General features: G+C 35.8%; 2 protein-coding genes across 3 annotated transcripts; both read right to left on the bottom strand.

The window, feature by feature from the left end:
• Positions 1-2,961: 2,961 nt before the first annotated feature.
• On the bottom strand, positions 2,962-6,801 carry LOC140007527 (norfluorocurarine synthase 1-like). The gene is made up of 3 exons (XM_072050192.1): positions 6,389-6,801; positions 4,230-4,370; positions 2,962-3,410 (listed from the first exon to the last, which is right to left on the bottom strand). Exons 1-3 carry the CDS (start codon positions 6,767-6,769, stop codon positions 3,129-3,131), a joined length of 804 nt encoding a protein of 267 aa, XP_071906293.1. The 5' UTR covers positions 6,770-6,801; the 3' UTR covers positions 2,962-3,128.
• Positions 6,802-15,417: 8,616 nt separating this feature from the next.
• LOC140007526 (polyneuridine-aldehyde esterase-like) lies at positions 15,418-18,661 on the bottom strand. Of its 2 annotated transcripts, XM_072050191.1 has the most exons (4): positions 18,229-18,661; positions 17,872-18,009; positions 16,395-16,610; positions 15,418-15,890 (listed from the first exon to the last, which is right to left on the bottom strand). In XM_072050191.1, exons 1-4 carry the CDS (start codon positions 18,607-18,609, stop codon positions 15,858-15,860), a joined length of 768 nt encoding a protein of 255 aa, XP_071906292.1. In that variant the 5' UTR covers positions 18,610-18,661; the 3' UTR covers positions 15,418-15,857. The 2 variants fall into 2 exon arrangements, with proteins under 2 accessions (XP_071906292.1, XP_071906291.1); XM_072050190.1 differs by having other exon boundaries at positions 15,418-16,610.
• Between the last annotated feature and the right edge of the window lie 660 nt (positions 18,662-19,321).

Genomic DNA, 19,321 nt, shown 5'->3' with positions numbered 1-19,321 from the left:
CCACTGGTCCAATAACTGCTCCTAGCTTCCTGCCAATTTCTTTAGTTAGCCAGTGCACTGGAAGATTCCATAATTGCACCCACAATGGAGAAGTTGAGAAGGCTTTTGGGTTGCCTTCAATGTCTTCTTCCCACTCTTTTATGTTCAGCAATTGATTATCAATAACATATGGTCTACCATTGAGGATTTTTGTAATACACTGTTGATCAGTAAAGGAGAACTGATACACGTTTACGCCAATCTCAACAGCCACCATATCTTTAGGATATCCCTACATATGGTTAACGAAGCTTTTGATTCATGTGAAATTCATTACTCTTTCCCCCATTACCTTCCCAAAAAGGCTCATTCTGCATTCCTCTCTCGCTGGGTCCGCATCTTCTTCACTCAAATCCACTTCCTCACTTTCTCTACTACTCAAGTCAAATTTTTTCATCACTTCTGCAAGTTCATCAGCCATGACTAAGAGGTAATTCGAGGTCCCCTAGACACAACACTGTGAAGAATCTGCAGCTTACTCCTGAAAAAGAAAAGTTCAAAGAAGCATAATTTCCACAAGATTATAGAAAGACTAGTAAAAAAAACAAAAAGACTCAGAAAACGAGAAAAGCATGCGTTAGTACATCCTGAATGACCCAGCAAGCATCAAAAGAAAATAAACTTAGAACCAGCCAAGAAAAGCTACTAAAAAAGAGGGATGGTCGGCCGGCATATGGCTTCCAATTGATACTGTTTTGTCCACCTCCTACTTCACGAGGAGCCTACACTCTCAGCAAGAGAGAGAAACTCTCAGAAAGAGAGGGATATTTACTACCGCCCTTCGAGGTCATACCTCAGTGGAGCAAAAGTTGATGTTAAGAACTCCGGGCAGAAGACCATAGGTGGAAAATTGTGTGTCCAACGTTACGTTATCTGGGGATTGCTCAGAAAACTTTTCCGGAAGATCATCAGTAAATAAAAAATTGGAATAAATGTACAAGCAAAAGTAAAAGAAAAAAATAAAAATAAAACAGATACAAACGATTAAGGATGAAAATTCGATGAATTTTCGTAGAAAAATTGGATATATGTAATAATGTTGACAAGTTTAATTTGGCCTGGCCAATGGCGAATATTGTACGAATATGCAACATTGTTATGACTTTAAAATTCTTTTATTTACCTGAAAATTTTGGAATTTCTACTAAAAGCCTTATGAAATTGACACTTTCGCCCCGTAAAGATTGTAAAAAAAATATACATTAGCCCCACAAGCATACATCCGTCATCCATGTAAATCTTCCCTAAGCCACAATTTCTGAGTCTATTCTTGAACTTGGCAATTGCCAAAAAATTGCATTGGTTTGAAAGCAAAATTGAGTTTTGAAATTTGGCTGATTCAAAGCTTTTATAATTTGTCAAATAATAGATTATAATACAATTCAAAATTACTCACCGCCGTGACATACAAATCTTGATTTTTTTTTTTTTTACTTTGAAAAGTTGCTAGCTTTTGAATAAGGTGAAAGTAGTACCTTGGCAAAAACATATCAACTCAAAGCCAATTTCAATATTCTTTTGGTTTTTTTTTCTCTCTCCCTTTTTTTTTGGTTTATTTACGGCTCTCTAGGATACAACCCTACTTTCCTGATTTTGGATTCAGGGCTTCTACAACAGCAAATTCCATAACATAATAGGCCAACTACTGATCAAAATTATACCACAATCTAGGTCACTAATATTATGTTTTACATTTTTGCGAGAAAAATTTATGCAAAAAAAAAAAGAAGCCTTTCTTATGTACAGATGAGGTGATTACATTTTTGGACTATTGATCACTTCAGTTTATGCGCCAAGTCAGGCTCCGTTTGATAAAACTGAATCTGAATTCTGAATTCTGAATACTGAAACAATTAATTTGCTGAATATTAAGCACTGAAAAGAGATATATGAATATCTGAATCTTAATACTGAACATATTTATACTGTTTGATAAACATTTATAGCTTAATGCTTAATAAGCTAAATTGTACAATTTTGCCCTTCTATCTGTTAATTCAAAAAGGAAATAGAACCTATGATTTAATTAGCTTAAAATTGTTAGGTATGAAAATGACAATATTTATTTTTAAATCAAAGTACTATAAAAGAAGAAATATATTATGGAAAAGTCCAAATATCGGTGCAAATATATTTTTAAATCAGAGTTTGATAAGAAAAGTCCAAATATAAGCAAAAGGAAGCTGCAATAAACAAGTTTTAAATTCACACCAAATTATATAGAAATTTAATTACTTCAATGGAAAAATGTTGACGCAAAACAACAAATAATCAATTGAAAATAATGAATTTGAGATCGGTGAGTATGGTAGCAATAAAAAAAATTGGGAGGAAAAAAATAACAAAATTATGAACGAGTAGAAAGATGGAAAAAGATAAGGAGTAGACAGATATGAGGAGCATGGAGAAATTGTAAAAAAGTCATTAAATAGGGAGAAAATAGAAGTAGAAATCCATTAGACAGAGAATGTCAGGTTATTTAATTAGATAAGGATTTTGGATAGAGAATATTATGTTGTTTAATTAGATAAGGATTTTGAATGTAATTAACAAACAAGGATAGATTTAGTAGATAAGATAAAGTAGTTGAAGTAAATCTTTTGATTCTTATCAAATTAAGCATTCAGTTATGATTCTTGTGCTGAAAAAAATACATATAAATTTAGCACCACTTAATAAGTTCAATAGAAAAGTTTTTATTTATCAAACATTCAAAATATTTGAATGTCTGAATGAATTCAGTTTCAGCATTTTTTTACGTTATCAAACAGACACTCAGACAAAAACATAGGACAAAGTTGTTGAACTTGATAAATGGCAACTAATTCGGAAAGGGCCAACAGTCGTAATCAAATACGAAAAATTGAAAGAACTAAGTCGGAGGGCTACAATTAAGTGCACTTTTCAGCTATGTCTAAGAGATTTTGATAAAGTTGAATTTCAAATTCAAATTTTGCATAGTTATCTTTCATTCAACGCTGATAATGTAAGAAAGATTAATTCAAACAAAAATGGTACAACATTACATGGTTTCCTTGCGTAAAAACTCCCACAATTTATGGTCCTAGAATTAAGGAGGGGGGCTACAATTAAGTGCACTTCTCAGCTATGTCTAAGAGATTTTGACAGAGTTCTTGGGGCTTCGACAACATTACCATGTGGTCTGCATCTTTGATCTCTTTCACTTCTGTCACCTCAATATTTTCAATCAGCGAACGCTGAAAGTCCGATGTAAGTACTTTATCTTCCTTGCATACAATATAAGCTCGTTTGACTGAACCATATTTCTCAGCTGAAAATGGTTTTTCCTTTGCCAAATCTTCTAATAAATGCAAGGTTGGCCTAACCAACAATTTTGCCAGTTCAAGATCCTGACAAGAAAAAATATATATACACTAAACTATACATATTCCAATAGATCCACCAAAGAAATTTCATACATAACCCTGGCAAAAGAGAACTCAAATGTTTGTTTATTTATTTTTCGGTTAGAACATTCAGATGTAGAATAGCTGTGTCACTGTCTGAAAATCAAACTTCAAATCTTTTATCCTACGCTTATTGTTAGCAAATCTCAATGTAACACACGCATTTTATTCATGGATCAAGTGATTAATAAATATTAAAGTTGTTGATATAATTTTTTTAAAAAATAATTAACTTGTCGTAGGGAAAACTTGTGTGTGTGTCAGCATAAAAGAAACATGTCTTTGCTATAAACTTCTATTTATGAAAGCATTAGTATTTACATACAAACTCATTTTACTTGTAGCAAATAAATGAAATTTTAAACATGTATTTGGGACTAGCTAGAATTACCCTTTCACTTAATCCCATTATTGATTGCTAACTAAGATGCGTTCAAGACCTCCCACTTATAAAAATAAAATGAAATAAAATAAAATAAAATGAAGCTCATTTAATTGCATTATTGGTGTTCTCATAGATGCAAATAACCAACACAGAGGAAAAAGGGTCATTTAGAACTAGTTTCACTACACCTGAGTTGTATACTCTAACTATATGTTACCATTATTTTCACCTTTTATGGATTAACTTGCAATGTTGTTGAGTTGTAAGTTGGTTTTATTGATCTTACAGTTTAGCCAGTTAGTTGTAATCTTATATTGAAAAAGAAAATAGAAGAACCAAAATAAAGTAACGTCCAAAAAACATAAGGGCATATATACCTCAACGGAGCAAAGCTGGTAAAGTCTGGCTGACAAATATAGGGGGCCAAATAACAACGATTTTCTCGCTTTTTCTTGGGTACCATAGGTGGAAACCTCCCTGTCCAGCGAATCCATTTCTGGGGATTGACCAGCCAAACACTTTGACAAAGGAACATCAGTTAAATCATTAGTTGGAAAAGAGTACCAAAATTATATATAAATAATAATGACAATAATTTATTTCAAATTAAAAAATGCTAGCTGATTGCAAGAAGATAATTTAAAATTTTTTTTGCTTTATCTATGAAAAGATTAATAAAGTCTTACGAGTTGATTCTATCAAAACAAAGAAAATCTTACAAGTTTATTAAGGTTCGACCCTATATTTTGCAAACCAGTGTCATTGGTCTGATTCATTATTATACCCGGAAAAGTTAATTAAATCTTCTCAAGAACTAGTTGAACCGGTTATACCAGACTTTTGAACCCATTCCCCCTTAAAATTTTCTTTTCATTGTTATGTTAAAATATTAGCTGAGGTATTTAGTATTATAATATATAAAAATTAAAATCTCTGAACCGGGGTTGAATCGGAAGCTCGTCCGTTTATTTACCTGTCTGAGTTTAAAAACATTGGTTCAACACTTCAACCTTCTTTGTTTTATCAGATGGAGTACTTCTTATGACAATTAACTAGACACTACTCATCCATCAGTGTGAAAACAAACTATTTGCAACCATAAATCTGCAATATTCTACACTTTCAAAGGCTGCTAGCTAGTTTTCCAACATTCAACGTTAAAAAGGGACCATTTGCTCTAACGACTATCTCATTACTTTTGGAAAAAGTTTAGCAGCTTCAACTACCTTTCTTTCCAATTTTATACCCCTAAGCCTCATCTTTTTTTTTTCTCCTTTACAATAGGCCAATGAGAAATGTTAAATAGACTTTGCAATTTCTTTTTTTTCATGACAATAATAGAATTGTAATTGTAAATCTCGCTATAAAATGGGCTCGGAGGCACTTCAGAACTAGCTAGATGGTTTCACAAGCATTGCACATATATCAGAAAAAGGAATAAAATTCCTGCATTTCGCAGTCTTAAGCAATGTTTTAAAAGGTAAAAGCATAAGGCGAGATATTTTACCCTTACTCAGGTCTAGCAAAAGCCCTAGAACACCCCACAAATTTTGGTTTTTAATATTTAAAAGTATAAGAAAACCTAAAAGACTATTATAAAAATTATGAAAAACATTATTAAAGATATGCAAACATTAAGAAAATTTTATTAAACATATATAGTTAAAAATAGCAAAACATAGTAAAAAATCACTATATTACATAGGCATATTGAAATGGTTATGGTGAACTTTGATTTTTATATTCTTAATGGTCAAGTTATAAAGAAACTAAGTTTTGGATTAAATAAGACATAAACATAGCATGTGAGCTTAATTTTATGAGGTTAGTCAAAACACAAGGACTTAATAGGTAATATTAGATGCTTTTGTAAATGGAGCCCTGCATCACTAAACTCAGGTGCCGCCAATATCTGCAAATCGTCCAACATCCCTAAATCTCTTATTTCATTGCCCTTTTTCCGTTTTCATCCATGGCTCCATATCTTCTCCCCTCCATCACTAATGCAAGGTACCGATCAGGAATAAAGAATAAGGTTTTATTCCCTATTCTCCTTCGCTTTGTTCCATGAATTTTGCTGTCTGTTGGGGCATATGGAGCGTCGGGACGTGCGCCTGGGCACGCCTCCATCTTGGAGGCGACCTCCTCGCATTTGCCCCATAACACTTACACCACATCACCTTGCCCCAGGACTTTTCAGGTATGCCTCGCCCCGGGGCTCACTCCGAAGCTCTCCCCAACTTTGCCTTTTAAACCATGGTCCTAAGTTTCATTCATTTTTTAAAATTTTTCTAGAAGAAGAGAAATGGGATTTAAGAAACGAAACGGAAGCAAGGAAATTATAATCCAGAACTTCTAATTCTTGGGGCATCAACCTTAATCACTAGATCAAGGCTTCCTCGGCAGTTTCGTTTACTTCAATTAAAATGAATGTCGGATTTTTATTGCCCACATTCCTCCATCCTTTTTATAAAACACACAAAAAAAGAAAGCTATAAGGAAAAAAAAAAAAGCATTACAAGCGTTATCTAATCACCTGTTCCAGAGGATAGGATCGTGGATGAAGAATATCAGGCATAAAGGCTGTGACAAAAATAGCAGTTGAGATCTTTTCAGGGTAATTTTCCATGGCAAGGGCCAAGTTAAAGCCACCATAACTATGGCCAACTAGAACAACCTTCTCAGCAGGAGGAATTGAAGCCATGAGCTCCAACAGTGGCGAGCTGTAATCCTCAAGTGTGTAAACCTCATCTAACCTTTTTGGATTGATCCCTGCAGCGGACAGATCTATGGCTGTGACCCTTTGTCCAGCAGACTCCAGCAGAGGCTTGAGCTTGTACCAGCACCAAGCCCCATGGCATGCACCATGTACAAGTACAAAATGCTTTCGTTGCTTAACATTAATGGCAACATCCATCTGTTTCTTGTCTTGAATTCTTTTGGAAAAATCCACTCCTTAGTATCCTCGATAGCAGATATATGTTTAAGGAGCACAGTCAAGTATCAATTCGAGTCATTTCCATATTTTTTCTTGCTAAAAATAATTTTTAAATTTTTGTAGGGCCGGCTACCCACTATGTCTGGCCCCGAGTTTTGGCTTATTTGACTTTGATTCCTGTGATATTTTAAAACACGTAAACATTTCAATTTATAAGGCTACATCTAATTAGAGGTGAATACAAGTTCAACTGCTCGCGAGCTAATAGCGAGTTATTCAATTCAAAATTTGACTTCGATGTTAACTAACCTCGAGAACTTGAACTAATCAAATTGAGATCGAGTTTGAACTCGAATTCAAAGATACTCTCAATTCATTAGCTTACGAGTCGACTTGATTATATATATATATATATTAATTTTTATTTTAACAGTATTTTATTATTTATTAAAAAAATTACTATTTTATTCATTTTAAAAAAATAAAAAAATTATTTTTAATCTTTTTAAACTCGAGTTCAAGTTCGAACTTTACATTGAAAACTCGTCAAACTCTCAAGTTCGAGGTTGAGCTTGCTAAAATTAAATCGATACACGATTCGATTAGGTCAAAATTTAACTCTAATCGAGTCGACTCCTTTGCAACCTATACGTAACTCATAATAAATGACTAATAACTTAACAATATTACACGCCAACTCAGAATGTCTAGAACGACTACTAACATATAGTTGGACTGACTACTCGATATTACGAGACACAAATTCAAAACTTCTAAGTTCTGAGTCGCCAACTTGATTATTAGATCAAGATGTTATTGGCTAAACCAGACTAATAATTAGGTGCCACATGTAGTGCTGAAATTGGAGACAGCGACCCATGAACTGGAATGGAAGCAACACCTTGCGGATCCCATGTGATACTACACTACTATTCGAATAATTCATTTCCATAAAAACAATGGCTAATTACTTAGATTAGATTATTGGTGAAAAAATAATAAATCGGAAGAATGTTGTTCTGACAGGAAGTTAGTACGAAACCAAAAAAATATTTTTCTATTTTTAAAAAAATGACTAGCAGCCGGGCTGACACAGCCCAGCAGCATATGCAAAAAGTAAAAAAAAAAAAAACTCGTGTTTTGAGTAACTCGTTTTGAACGGCTTGAATAATTACGGTGCCGTTTCACTCTCTTTATTCTTGTCGCTCTTTTATACATATATAAGTATTACACGTCCGTTCTGTTAGAAATTTTGCTTAACATATAGTTTCGAATAGACTTGCTTTGCTCGGTACTTGACTGTATTTAGCTTCGTATGTAGTAATATTTCTTTAGATGTTTAAAGTATTTTGGAATAATTTGATTGGAAAAATTTATTTGGTTAGAAACAAATATTGTATTGGCTTTGAAATTACTGTGTTGATTGCAGTGTTGGGTAACGGGAATCAGACGGACGAGAACAGCTACATATATGTGAGTTCCGAAGAATACTACTTTTTTTTTTCGTGGTTTCGAAACTTATTTGTAGTTTAAAATTGTAATTATTTTAAGTGTCTCTCTTATGCTACAAAGTTATTCATTCCAAGCTAGTTTAGTTTCTCTGTTTGAATGTGTTCGAGCTGCGAACTTTTTTTTTTTTTTGGTGCAATAGAGCTGCGAACTTGATGCAGAATTGTTTTTGGTAGTATAATTTTTTAACTAGATATATAATGTGCCAAACTGGAGATTATTCATTTACAATTGAGTTAGGATTTAAATAAGGAACATACTTATTCAGATTGAAAAGCTTCAGGGTCGGAGCATTTTTTTTTTTTTTTAACATTTTGAAGATGCTGCCGGGCTGACACACTGGGCTGCCAGTCATTTTTAAAAAATATATATATATTTTTTGGTACCGGGCTTAATCAGCCTGGCAGCAATAGTTTCGTACCTACCTCCTGTTAGAACAACATTCTTCTGATTTATTATTTTTTCACCAATAATCGAAGTAATTAGCCTAAAACAATGAGGTAAAAATTCTCAAGAGTATAGGGCCTAGCTTCAATGGCTCTTTGGATGTTCATGGGATACCTTCAACTAATATGATATGAAGAATTTTTTTTTTTTAGTTGACAAGGGAACTCGCAGCCGCTATCAAAGAGTGTGCATTAGGTAAACCCTGCTCGTGCACACTTTCGAATAGCGGTTGCGGATTCCCTTGTCAATAAAAAAAGAAAAAAAAAAGAAAATTCCCCATATTTCTTGAATATTGACACATGCAGTTGCATGCTAAATTAGTGGAACCAAATTTGCTTTTTTTTTTTTTTTGAGTATTTTATTGATTCCCTAATTTGTTTTCTGAGTGTCTACAGTCTCTCTTTATGGGATTCAATTTATATACTGGAGATATACAAAATTGACAGGTTGTCGAAGCCTGTGCAATAATAAAACCTGCTCAAACTAAAAGTGATTTCTGTAGATAGCAGTAAGCAGGGTCGAATCCACAGGGACTGGGAGTACTTATTTCTTCTCAAGTTCACAGTGACAAGGGGGTGTTTTTATGCAGAAGATGGCAAACAAAGAAAATCTAAGAAGCTACTAAAAATTAAATAACAATCTACTAAAATCAAATGAGTGATAATTAAGGATCTAGCCAAGAAATAATTTCAGCAATGGTTCACCTAATTGATCATCGATAAGCAAAGGCAATTCCAATTATTTACTAATAAATAGGTTATAACTGCCAAACAAGCGATGACAGTCAACCCCTCCTTACTGTGTCGATGATTAAGGTACGCCCGTTAATCACTGCTCTAATTGAGAAATAATCTTAGGTACGCCCATAGAATTTAATTCCCCAATTGCCTTACGTATTAGAGGAGCCCTATTCTAATCAAATAACGCACTACCAGGGTTATTTTAGATTAGCCCGCGTATTCCCCTGACACAAACCTAATCATGCCAGTTGCCACTATTTTAGAGCAATTAAACAATTACGGATTTAATGCCCTAATTGACAATAGATTATCCAATCAACTAATTATCTGGATCCAAGACAATCAATTAATTAAATAACCATAAGCATAGCAACCAAGAAATATGCGGATACCAATAAATAAAAGGAAAAGATTAAATTAAAACAATCTCACAATTTTTAGGCGAACCAAAACCTTCGTTGCTCCTTGACCAGAGAAAATGGCTTTAGCTCATTGTTGATGGGAAAACCCCATACAAAATTGCAAAGGAAATCGTGGCCATCGTCCGGCTAAATTTGGAAAGTCCAATTCGTCCGAATACTGAATACATAGAAAAGCTACAAAAGGCCATTCACGGCTTCCACTCCGTTCCACGCACAAAGGAAAAGAAAAACTACTAAAAGTAACTAAAGAAGGAAAAAGTCAAAGCCAAGGATGGCTAAGCTACTGACATTCGTATGTTTCTTAAGCCAAAGAGAATAAATCCAAGGGAAAAGTCAACAATTGCGGCTAAGAAAAACTAGAGACCAAAAGCTCTTTCTGTTGTGCGGCGGCTCCCCTTCCGGAGAGGAAGAAGAAGCTCTCTTGTTTCCTGCGCAATTTTCCTTTATAAAGTAGTGCCCCTTGCGACGGCTCCTGTGCGGAAAAATGAAGACTTCGGCCCAATTTGCCCAACAAGGGCTCATGTTTTGTTGTTCCAAAAATGTCCCTAGGACAAGCTCTATCATCTGGACTCTTTTTCTGCCAAATTAGCACCTGTTATTATATTTTCGTTCTACTCCCTGAAATATATGTAAAATACTAAAGGTGAGTAGAATCCCACAATTAATCCAGATTGGGTCAGGTAATAGGAGAAATTAATAATAAAATAAATGATAAAATCGCAAACTATCAATTTCCCCCACACCTAAACCATGCTTGTCCTCAAGCATGAGAAAAGTACACAGACACCAAAATTTGATAATGGCCATTGCTCTATCCAACAAATTGCCAAGGTACCAAGAAAAATAATAATCAAGCATCAATGGTCAAGTCCAAGAAACATCACTCCGGTTAGTTTCTAAACCACAAACTCCTCTAATTTTAAGTTAACTAATCTAAGAAAAAGGAATAACGCATAACATTTATCAGCAAATGGTCCAACTATTAACCAAAATCTCAACATTAAATCCATAATTGGGCAAGCTGACTTTTATTACACACTAACACAACCTTCACTTTTTTCACAATTTTTTTCCACTTTTCTCTCTTTTTTTTTTTTTTTTGATACTTTTTTTTTTCAATAGTAACAAGAGACTTAGTCGCTAACCATTTGAGCCTTTTGACGCGAACTCCAACATTGGCCAGATGAAGGAGCCCGGTTACTCAGCTTCTATCGCCACGTGACCACGTACTCATAAGAATTACTACCTTTTGACGCGAGAATCAACACTTTTAGGTGCAGATCCCCGGTTACTCAGTAATAACTAATAGCGGAATACAGTCAAGTTTATGCATAGCTAAAAATCATAAAAACTCAATATAACACAAGAACCAAAAGAAAACTTGCATCAGCTAGCCTCATTTTCAAACATGGAGAACTAAAGTTAATAACCGGATCAATTCACATGAAAATGCCAATAATCATTCCCTATGCCTAGGAAAGTTAACCAAAAATTATAAGAGTAAAACAATCATTGATATTCACCAAAGAGATGTTTTTGGATTCAACCACATTAACTTGATACCCTTTTATTAGTAAAATTGGCAATAGTAGAAATAGAGACAATATTCCAACATCAAACCGTGGCATGCACTTACGAGTCAATCACTAAAAAGAAAAAAAAATGAATGAAAAGACACTAGCACCATAACTGCTCCCCCCACACCTAAATCCTACATTGTCCTCAATGTAGTAGATAAACATCAAAAGTAAGAGAGAGAGCAACAAAACTCCCCTGAGATCGGATCAAAGTAGTGGGCGAGATGGGACTTGGGGTGAAAAACCTCGCTTACTGAATAAATGCCGCCAAACTCCGTGCCATGGCAGCCACGTCGGGGCAAAGTGAGATTGAGATGCCCTAGACCTAGAAGCTGATTTCGGTCTCACCATGTCCGCTAACAGCCAACCCAATCAACCAGAGATAGAGACTCCAACAATTATAGAGACTAGCAGATGCTATTAGCAAAAGAAACCCAGCAAAAACCAAATCACAGGCAAAATCGCAATTGAGTTGATCATTAATTTAAATCAGTAACCAGAGTGTTCTCAACAAATCAATCGAATGCTACAAATCTCAACAAGTAATTCAAACAGAATAGTGCCCAGCAATTCACAACGAGTCAACCAATTTCCACAAGCAACGTGAGGTTCAAAGTCTCCTCCGAAGTTAACAAACAATCACTGCAATTCAGCTCACTCAAAATCTCAATAAACGGCTCCAGTTGGCCAAGAAAAGTCGCAACTCAAAATCAGCAATTTGAAAGATAACAAAATAACCATTGAGCCAACCAAATAGAAATACCCAATCGAAGTCCAATTATCCCACCAGTACCACTGGTGGAGTAGACAATGGAAGAGAACACACTGCCAACACCAACTAGAGCTAAACCAGATGGCTCCAATCACAACTGAAAAATCTGGGAGTAAGAGTGAAATACCTCCTCCGCCAATACCTTCGCAGTCGGCGGACAGGGTAGAGCTACGGACAGCAAGAGGAAAATGAGAGCTCGCACGAGGATGAGGGGTCTCGGCTGGCAGCAACTCGCGGCGCACAAATGGAGGTCGGCAGCGGCGCGCTGGCGAAGCGGGCGGCGCGCGCGAGGAACATGCTGCGGCAGGGGAAAGGAGGGAGAGCTCGCGCGAGATGGAGGTCTGCGCTAGGTAGAGGTCTGCGGCTTCGGTGGCGGTTGGAGTGGAGGTGCAGCGGTGCCAGTGGTGGAGCAAAGAGAGAGAGAGAGAGCAGGGGGGCTGGTGGCGGCGCGCTGGCTGCCAGTTTCGGGCGGCCGCGATGTGCGCGAGGTGGACGGCGGAGGTCGTGGGTGAGATGGGCGGCAGTGGCGTTTGGATTTCAGACAACAGAGAGGGCGCAGGGGAGAAGGAGGGCAGCGGGGGAGCAAGAAAGAACAGAGGAAGAAAGAAGAAGAAGAAAGAAAGAAAAAGAAAGAAAAGAGAAGAAATAAAAAAAAATATTTTTTTTTGTTTGTTTTTTGTTTGTTTTTTTTTTGAATTTCGAATTTTGGAAACTAAAGCTACAGTGATAAGAAAATTTTTTTTTTATTTTCTTTTTCATTTTGAATCCTTACCTTTCCCGCGAACTTGACGCGGGCACGTCAAGAGGTCAAGAGAGCTCCCAGAAATTTCAGAAATTTCTGATCGTGAGCATCCTGCACGTCACCACGCGGGCACGTCATGAGGCCAAGAGAGCTCCCAGAAGTTTCAGAATTTCTGATCGTGAGCATCCTGCACGTCACCACGCGGGCGCGTCATAACTGAAGGGCACCTATAAATCAGCAAAAACGAAAACTGAAACCCAAAATCAGTCGAATTCAAGGAAAAACATATTTAAACTAACAAATAAAATCAAACAAACAGCTAAAAGAAATTGGGTTGGCTCCCAATGAGCGCCTTTCTTTAATGTCTTTGGCTAGACATTATCACGTTTTGCTCATGGCGGATAAAATCTTGTAGCTCGTCTTAATGATTCATCCTCTATATAGTCCTGATAACCCTCGTAGATGGAGTAATTCTTGGGCACACGAGTTACGGGCTTCCATGGACTAATAAATGGCGCTAAACAAGTCAACAATGATCTGCATTCTCCACTCACTCCTCCATCACACGCATTCATTGGTTCAAGATATTTTGCCATCTCCACTCTTAACTTATTCCTGTCATGAAATTTTAAATTTTCTGGTATAATAAAATCAATTTCAGTAACAGGAGTTGAAGAGTAAGAGTCAGGAGAATATTGATGAAGGAGTGGAGGAGATGTCACCGCATTTGGAGATTGTTCACTGGATTCTTTCACGTGAATGAGTTGCGGTTGGGGTTCCATTTCTTCCTTTTTGGCTTCTTTTTCAACTGCATCTGTAGATTTCTCATTTTGACACTCTTGCATCTCCTCATCACTAGTCAAGCAAATTGCACTCTCATTTTCTTCTAGATCAACAATGGTTTCCGAGGGCAATTCTTCCATTTGAGAAGCCAATCGATTCATTCTGGATGTCAATAGACATAGTTGATCTGCCAGATAACTCATTGGATCCTTCATCATCTCATTCTCCATTAGTGTCTCCTGTTGGAATTGGTATGTGTTAGTAGCTATTGGTTCAATTATTTCTTCAAGAGACATACCTGACATAGATGCCGATTCTTGAGACTCATACTGCTGAAAATTCATTGGCCCCGTTGGATAATTATAATTGGAGTTATCCCACCCTCCTTGATCATACCCATATGGATTAGGGTCATACCACGTTTGAGACCAGGGTGAAAAATCTCCGTAATTATTGAATGGGACACTCTGATTATCTTGATATTCGGGGCACATACCTGTTGAATGATCCCTGGCATAACAAATTTTACAGGTTGCAGCAGCCATTCTTTTTCTAATAGAATTTACTGCCTCTGCATATGCAGACTCAGCAATAAAACTAGTCACATCGCATTTTCCGGAAAGAAAATCCAGTATTTCACCAAAATACGAAGTGTTAGAAGCCATAAAAAAAATAAGAGAAAAAAAAATAAATTAAAAATGAAAACAAGGTGAACTCAAAAAGAAACAAACTAATCTGACACCAGTCCCCGGCAACGGCGCCAAAAATTGACAGGTTGTCGAAGCCTGTGCAATAATAAAACCTGCTCAAACTAAAAGTGATTTCTGTAGATAGCAGTAAGCAGGGTCGAATCCACAGGGACTGGGAGTACTTATTTCTTCTCAAGTTCACAGTGACAAGGGGGTGTTTTTATGCAGAAGATGGCAAACAAAGAAAATCTAAGAAGCTACTAAAAATTAAATAACAATCTACTAAAATCAAATGAGTGATAATTAAGGATCTAGCCAAGAAATAATTTCAGCAATGGTTCACCTAATTGATCATCGATAAACAAAGGCAATTCCAATTATTTACTAATAAATAGGTTATAACTGCCAAACAAGCGATGACAGTCAACCCCTCCTTACTGTGTCGATGATTAAGGTACGCCCGTTAATCACTGCTCTAATTGAGAAATAATCTTAGGTACGCCCATAGAATTTAATTCCCCAATTGCCTTACGTATTAGAGGAGCCCTATTCTAATCAAATAACGCACTACCAGGGTTATTTTAGATTAGCCCGCGTATTCCCCTGACACAAACCTAATCATGCCAGTTGCCACTATTTTAGAGCAATTAAACAATTACGGATTTAATGCCCTAATTGACAATAGATTATCCAATCAACTAATTATCTGGATCCAAGACAATCAATTAATTAAATAACCATAAGCATAGCAACCAAGAAATATGCGGATACCAATAAATAAAAGGAAAAGATTAAATTAAAACAATCTCACAATTTTTAGGCGAACCAAAACCTTCGTTGCTCCTTGACCAGAGAAAATGGCTTTAGCTCATTGTTGATGGGAAAACCCCATACAAAATTGCAAAGGAAATCGTGGCCATCGTCCGGCTAAATTTGGAAAGTCCAATTCGTCCGAATACTGAATACATAGAAAAGCTACAAAAGGCCATTCACGGCTTCCACTCCGTTCCACGCACAAAGGAAAAGAAAAACTACTAAAAGTAACTAAAGAAGGAAAAAGTCAAAGCCAAGGATGGCTAAGCTACTGACATTCGTATGTTTCTTAAGCCAAAGAGAATAAATCCAAGGGAAAAGTCAACAATTGCGGCTAAGAAAAACTAGAGACCAAAAGCTCTTTCTGTTGTGCGGCGGCTCCCCTTCCGGAGAGGAAGAAGAAGCTCTCTTTTTTCCTGCGCAATTTTCCTTTATAAAGTAGTGCCCCTTGCGACGGCTCCTGTGCGGAAAAATGAAGACTTCGGCCCAATTTGCCCAACAAGGGCTCATGTTTTGTTGTTCCAAAAATGCCCCTAGGACAAGCTCTATCATCTGGACTCTTTTTCTGCCAAATTAGCACCTGTTATTATATTTTCGTTCTACTCCCTGAAATATATGTAAAATACTAAAGGTGAGTAGAATCCCACAATTAATCCAGATTGGGTCAGGTAATAGGAGAAATTAATAATAAAATAAATGATAAAATCGCAAACTATCAATTTCCCCCACACCTAAACCATGCTTGTCCTCAAGCATGAGAAAAGTACACAGACACCAAAATTTGATAATGGCCATTGCTCTATCCAACAAATTGCCAAGGTACCAAGAAAAATAATAATCAAGCATCAATGGTCAAGTCCAAGAAACATCACTCCGGTTAGTTTCTAAACCACAAACTCCTCTAATTTTAAGTTAACTAATCTAAGAAAAAGGAATAACGCATAACATTTATCAGCAAATGGTCCAACTATTAACCAAAATCTCAACATTAAATCCATAATTGGGCAAGCTGACTTTTATTACACACTAACACAACCTTCACGATTAAGTGTACTTCTGAGCTATCTCAAGGAGATTTTGACAAAGTTCTTGGGGCTTCGACAACATTACCATGTGGCCAGCATCTTCGATCTCTTTCACTTCTGTCATCCCAATATTTTCAATTTGCGAACGCTGAATGTCTAAAGCAATTGTTTTATCTTCCTTGCATAAGATATAAGCTCGTTTGACTGAACCATATTTCTCAGCTGAAAATGGTTTTTCCTTTCCCAAATCGTCCACCAAAAGCAAGGTTGGCCTAGCCAACGACTTTGCCAATTCAAGATCCTGACCAGAAAAAATACATATATACTAAACTATAGATAGATATTCCAATAGATCCACAGAAGAAATTTCATACATAATCCTGGCAAAAGAAAATTCAAATGTTTGTTTATGTATTTATTGGTAAGAGCATTCAAATGTAGAATAGCTGTGTCGCTGTTTGCAAAAAGATAGATTTCAAACAATTGGGCTGACATTCTACACTAATTGATCAATAATAAGTCAATGAAAATCAAACTTCAAATCTTTTATCCTACGTTTAATGTTGGCAAATATCAATGTAATACACATATTTTATTCATGAATCATGTTATTACTAAGGGTCTGTTTGTTTGGAAGGAAAATATTTTTCAGAAAATGTTTTCCTGATTTTCTATTGTTTGGTTGGGTTATTGTTTTGGGAAAATTTTTTCCTACCGAAAATATTTTACATCAGATGGTGTAAAATGACTTCCCATCTAAATGAATTGAAGTTATTTTCCATGTCCGGGTGTAAGTCATTAAACTATCCATTCATGCTTCTTCACTAGCCTTAAGATTCGGAACAAAACTCATCACTTGTGCAATAGCCCACTAAAGATTTGTAGTCTCCATCTACTCCTAAACATCAGAAAAAACATAGAAAAGGTAATTATTTTCCTCGATAAAATTTTCCATGGAAGACATTTTCCGTTAAAAATATTTTACATTGAATCAAACAGACCCTAAATCCCAAAATTGTTGATTTAAAAGTTTTTCAAAAAGATTACCTTGTAGTAGGGAAAACTTGGGGGTGTGTCAGCATAAAAGAAACATGTCTTCGCTATAAACTTGTCTTTATGAAAGCATTAGTATGTAAATACGTACTCATTTACTTTAAGCAAATAAATAATAGAAAAGTAAACATGTATATTTGGGACTAGCTACAATTATAACTTCATTTAATCCTATTATTGACTACTAACTAAAATGAAGCTCATTTAATTGCATTATCAATGCTCTCATTGATGCAAATAACCAAAACGGAGGAAAAAGGGCCATTTGGAAACTAAAAGAACTATTTTCGAGTTGTCTTCTCTAACTATATGTTAGTATAATTTTGACAATTTATGGATTAACTTGCAGTGTTGTTGAGTTGTAATTTGATTTTATTGATCTTACGGTTTTGCCTGTTAGTCGTAGTCTTATTAAACAAAACAAAAAAAAAAAGAAGAAGAACCAAAATAATGTAACTTCCAAAAGACATAAGGGAATTAACATCCAAAAAATGTAAGGGCATATATACCTCGACGGAACAAAGCTCGTAAAGTCTGGTTGACAAATATATGGGGCCAAAATGCAAAGATTTTCCCCCCTTTTCTGGGGCACCGTAGGAGGAAACCTCCCTGTCCAGTTCCATTTCTGGAGTTTCACCAGCAAAAAACTTTGCCAAAGGAACATCAGTTAAATCGTTAGTTGGATAATAGTTGCCAAATTATATAAATAATAATAACAATAATTTCTTTCAAATTAAAAAAAAAAATTGCTAATCGATTGCCAGGAAGATAATTTAAAAAAAAAAAAAAAGTTTTGCCCTATCTATGAAAGGATTAATTATGCCTTACGAGTTGATTCTATCAAAACAAGGAAAGTCTTTAAGTACCTGTTCCAGAGGATAGGATAGTGGCCGAACAATATCAGGCACAAGGGCCGTGACAAACATAGCAACTGAGATCTTTTCAGGGTAATTTTCCATGGCAAGAGCCAAGTTCATACCACCATAACTATGGCCAACTAGAACAACCTTCTCAGTAGGAGGAATTGAAGCCATGAGCTCCAACAGTGGCAAGCTGTAATCCTCAAGTGTGTAAACCTCTTCTAACCTTTTTGGATTGATCCCGGCCGCTGACAGATCTATGGCTGTGACCCTTTGTCCAGCAGACTCCAGCAGTGGCTTGAGCTTGTACCAGCACCAAGCTCCATGGCATGCACCATGTACAAGAACAAAATGCTTCTGTTGCTTAACATTAATGGCAACATCCATTTGTGTCTTGTCTTCAATTCTTTTGGAAAACTCCACTCCTTTGTATCCTCAATAGCAGATATATATATTTAAGGAGCAAAGGGTATAGTCAACTATCAATTCGAGTCAGTTCCAATTCTTTTTTTTTCTTGCTGATAAACATAATGCTTTTAAATTCTGTAAGGCCAGCTACCCACTACGCCAGGCCATGAATTTTGGCTTACTTGACTTTGATTCCTGTGATATTTTAAACCCCATAAATATTTTCTTTTGATAAGGTTTCCCGGAACTCACAATAAATGAGTAATAACTTAACAATATTACACGCCAACAATATTATTGGAATGGATCACTATTATTCGAACAATTTATTTTCATAAAACAATGAGGTAAAATTTCTCAGAGTATTGCTTGTCTTAAAATGAAAGTTCTTTAATATTGACACATGCAGTTGGATGTAGAATTAGTGGAACCGAATTTTGTTGGATTTTTTTTTTTTAGTATTTTATTGATTGTCTGCAGTCAGTTTTTGTTGGATTTAATTTATATGCTGGAGATTTACAAAAGCAATCTGGTCAATGGTTATGTTGATTGAATCTATACATACGTCTTCTAATGAGGGTAGATGTTACATATATATATATCTTAAATGAAAAGGGACGTTTGTGTCCTTTATGGCAACAACGGAGACAAAATGACTAAGGGAAAATAAACTAATCATTTCTTTTATCAG

Source organism: Coffea arabica, chromosome 5c (assembly GCF_036785885.1).
Source record: "Coffea arabica cultivar ET-39 chromosome 5c, Coffea Arabica ET-39 HiFi, whole genome shotgun sequence".
Taxonomy (NCBI): Eukaryota; Viridiplantae; Streptophyta; class Magnoliopsida; order Gentianales; family Rubiaceae; genus Coffea; species Coffea arabica.
Note: the sequence above shows the minus strand (reverse complement) of the source record. Positions and strands in the feature narration are given on the sequence as shown.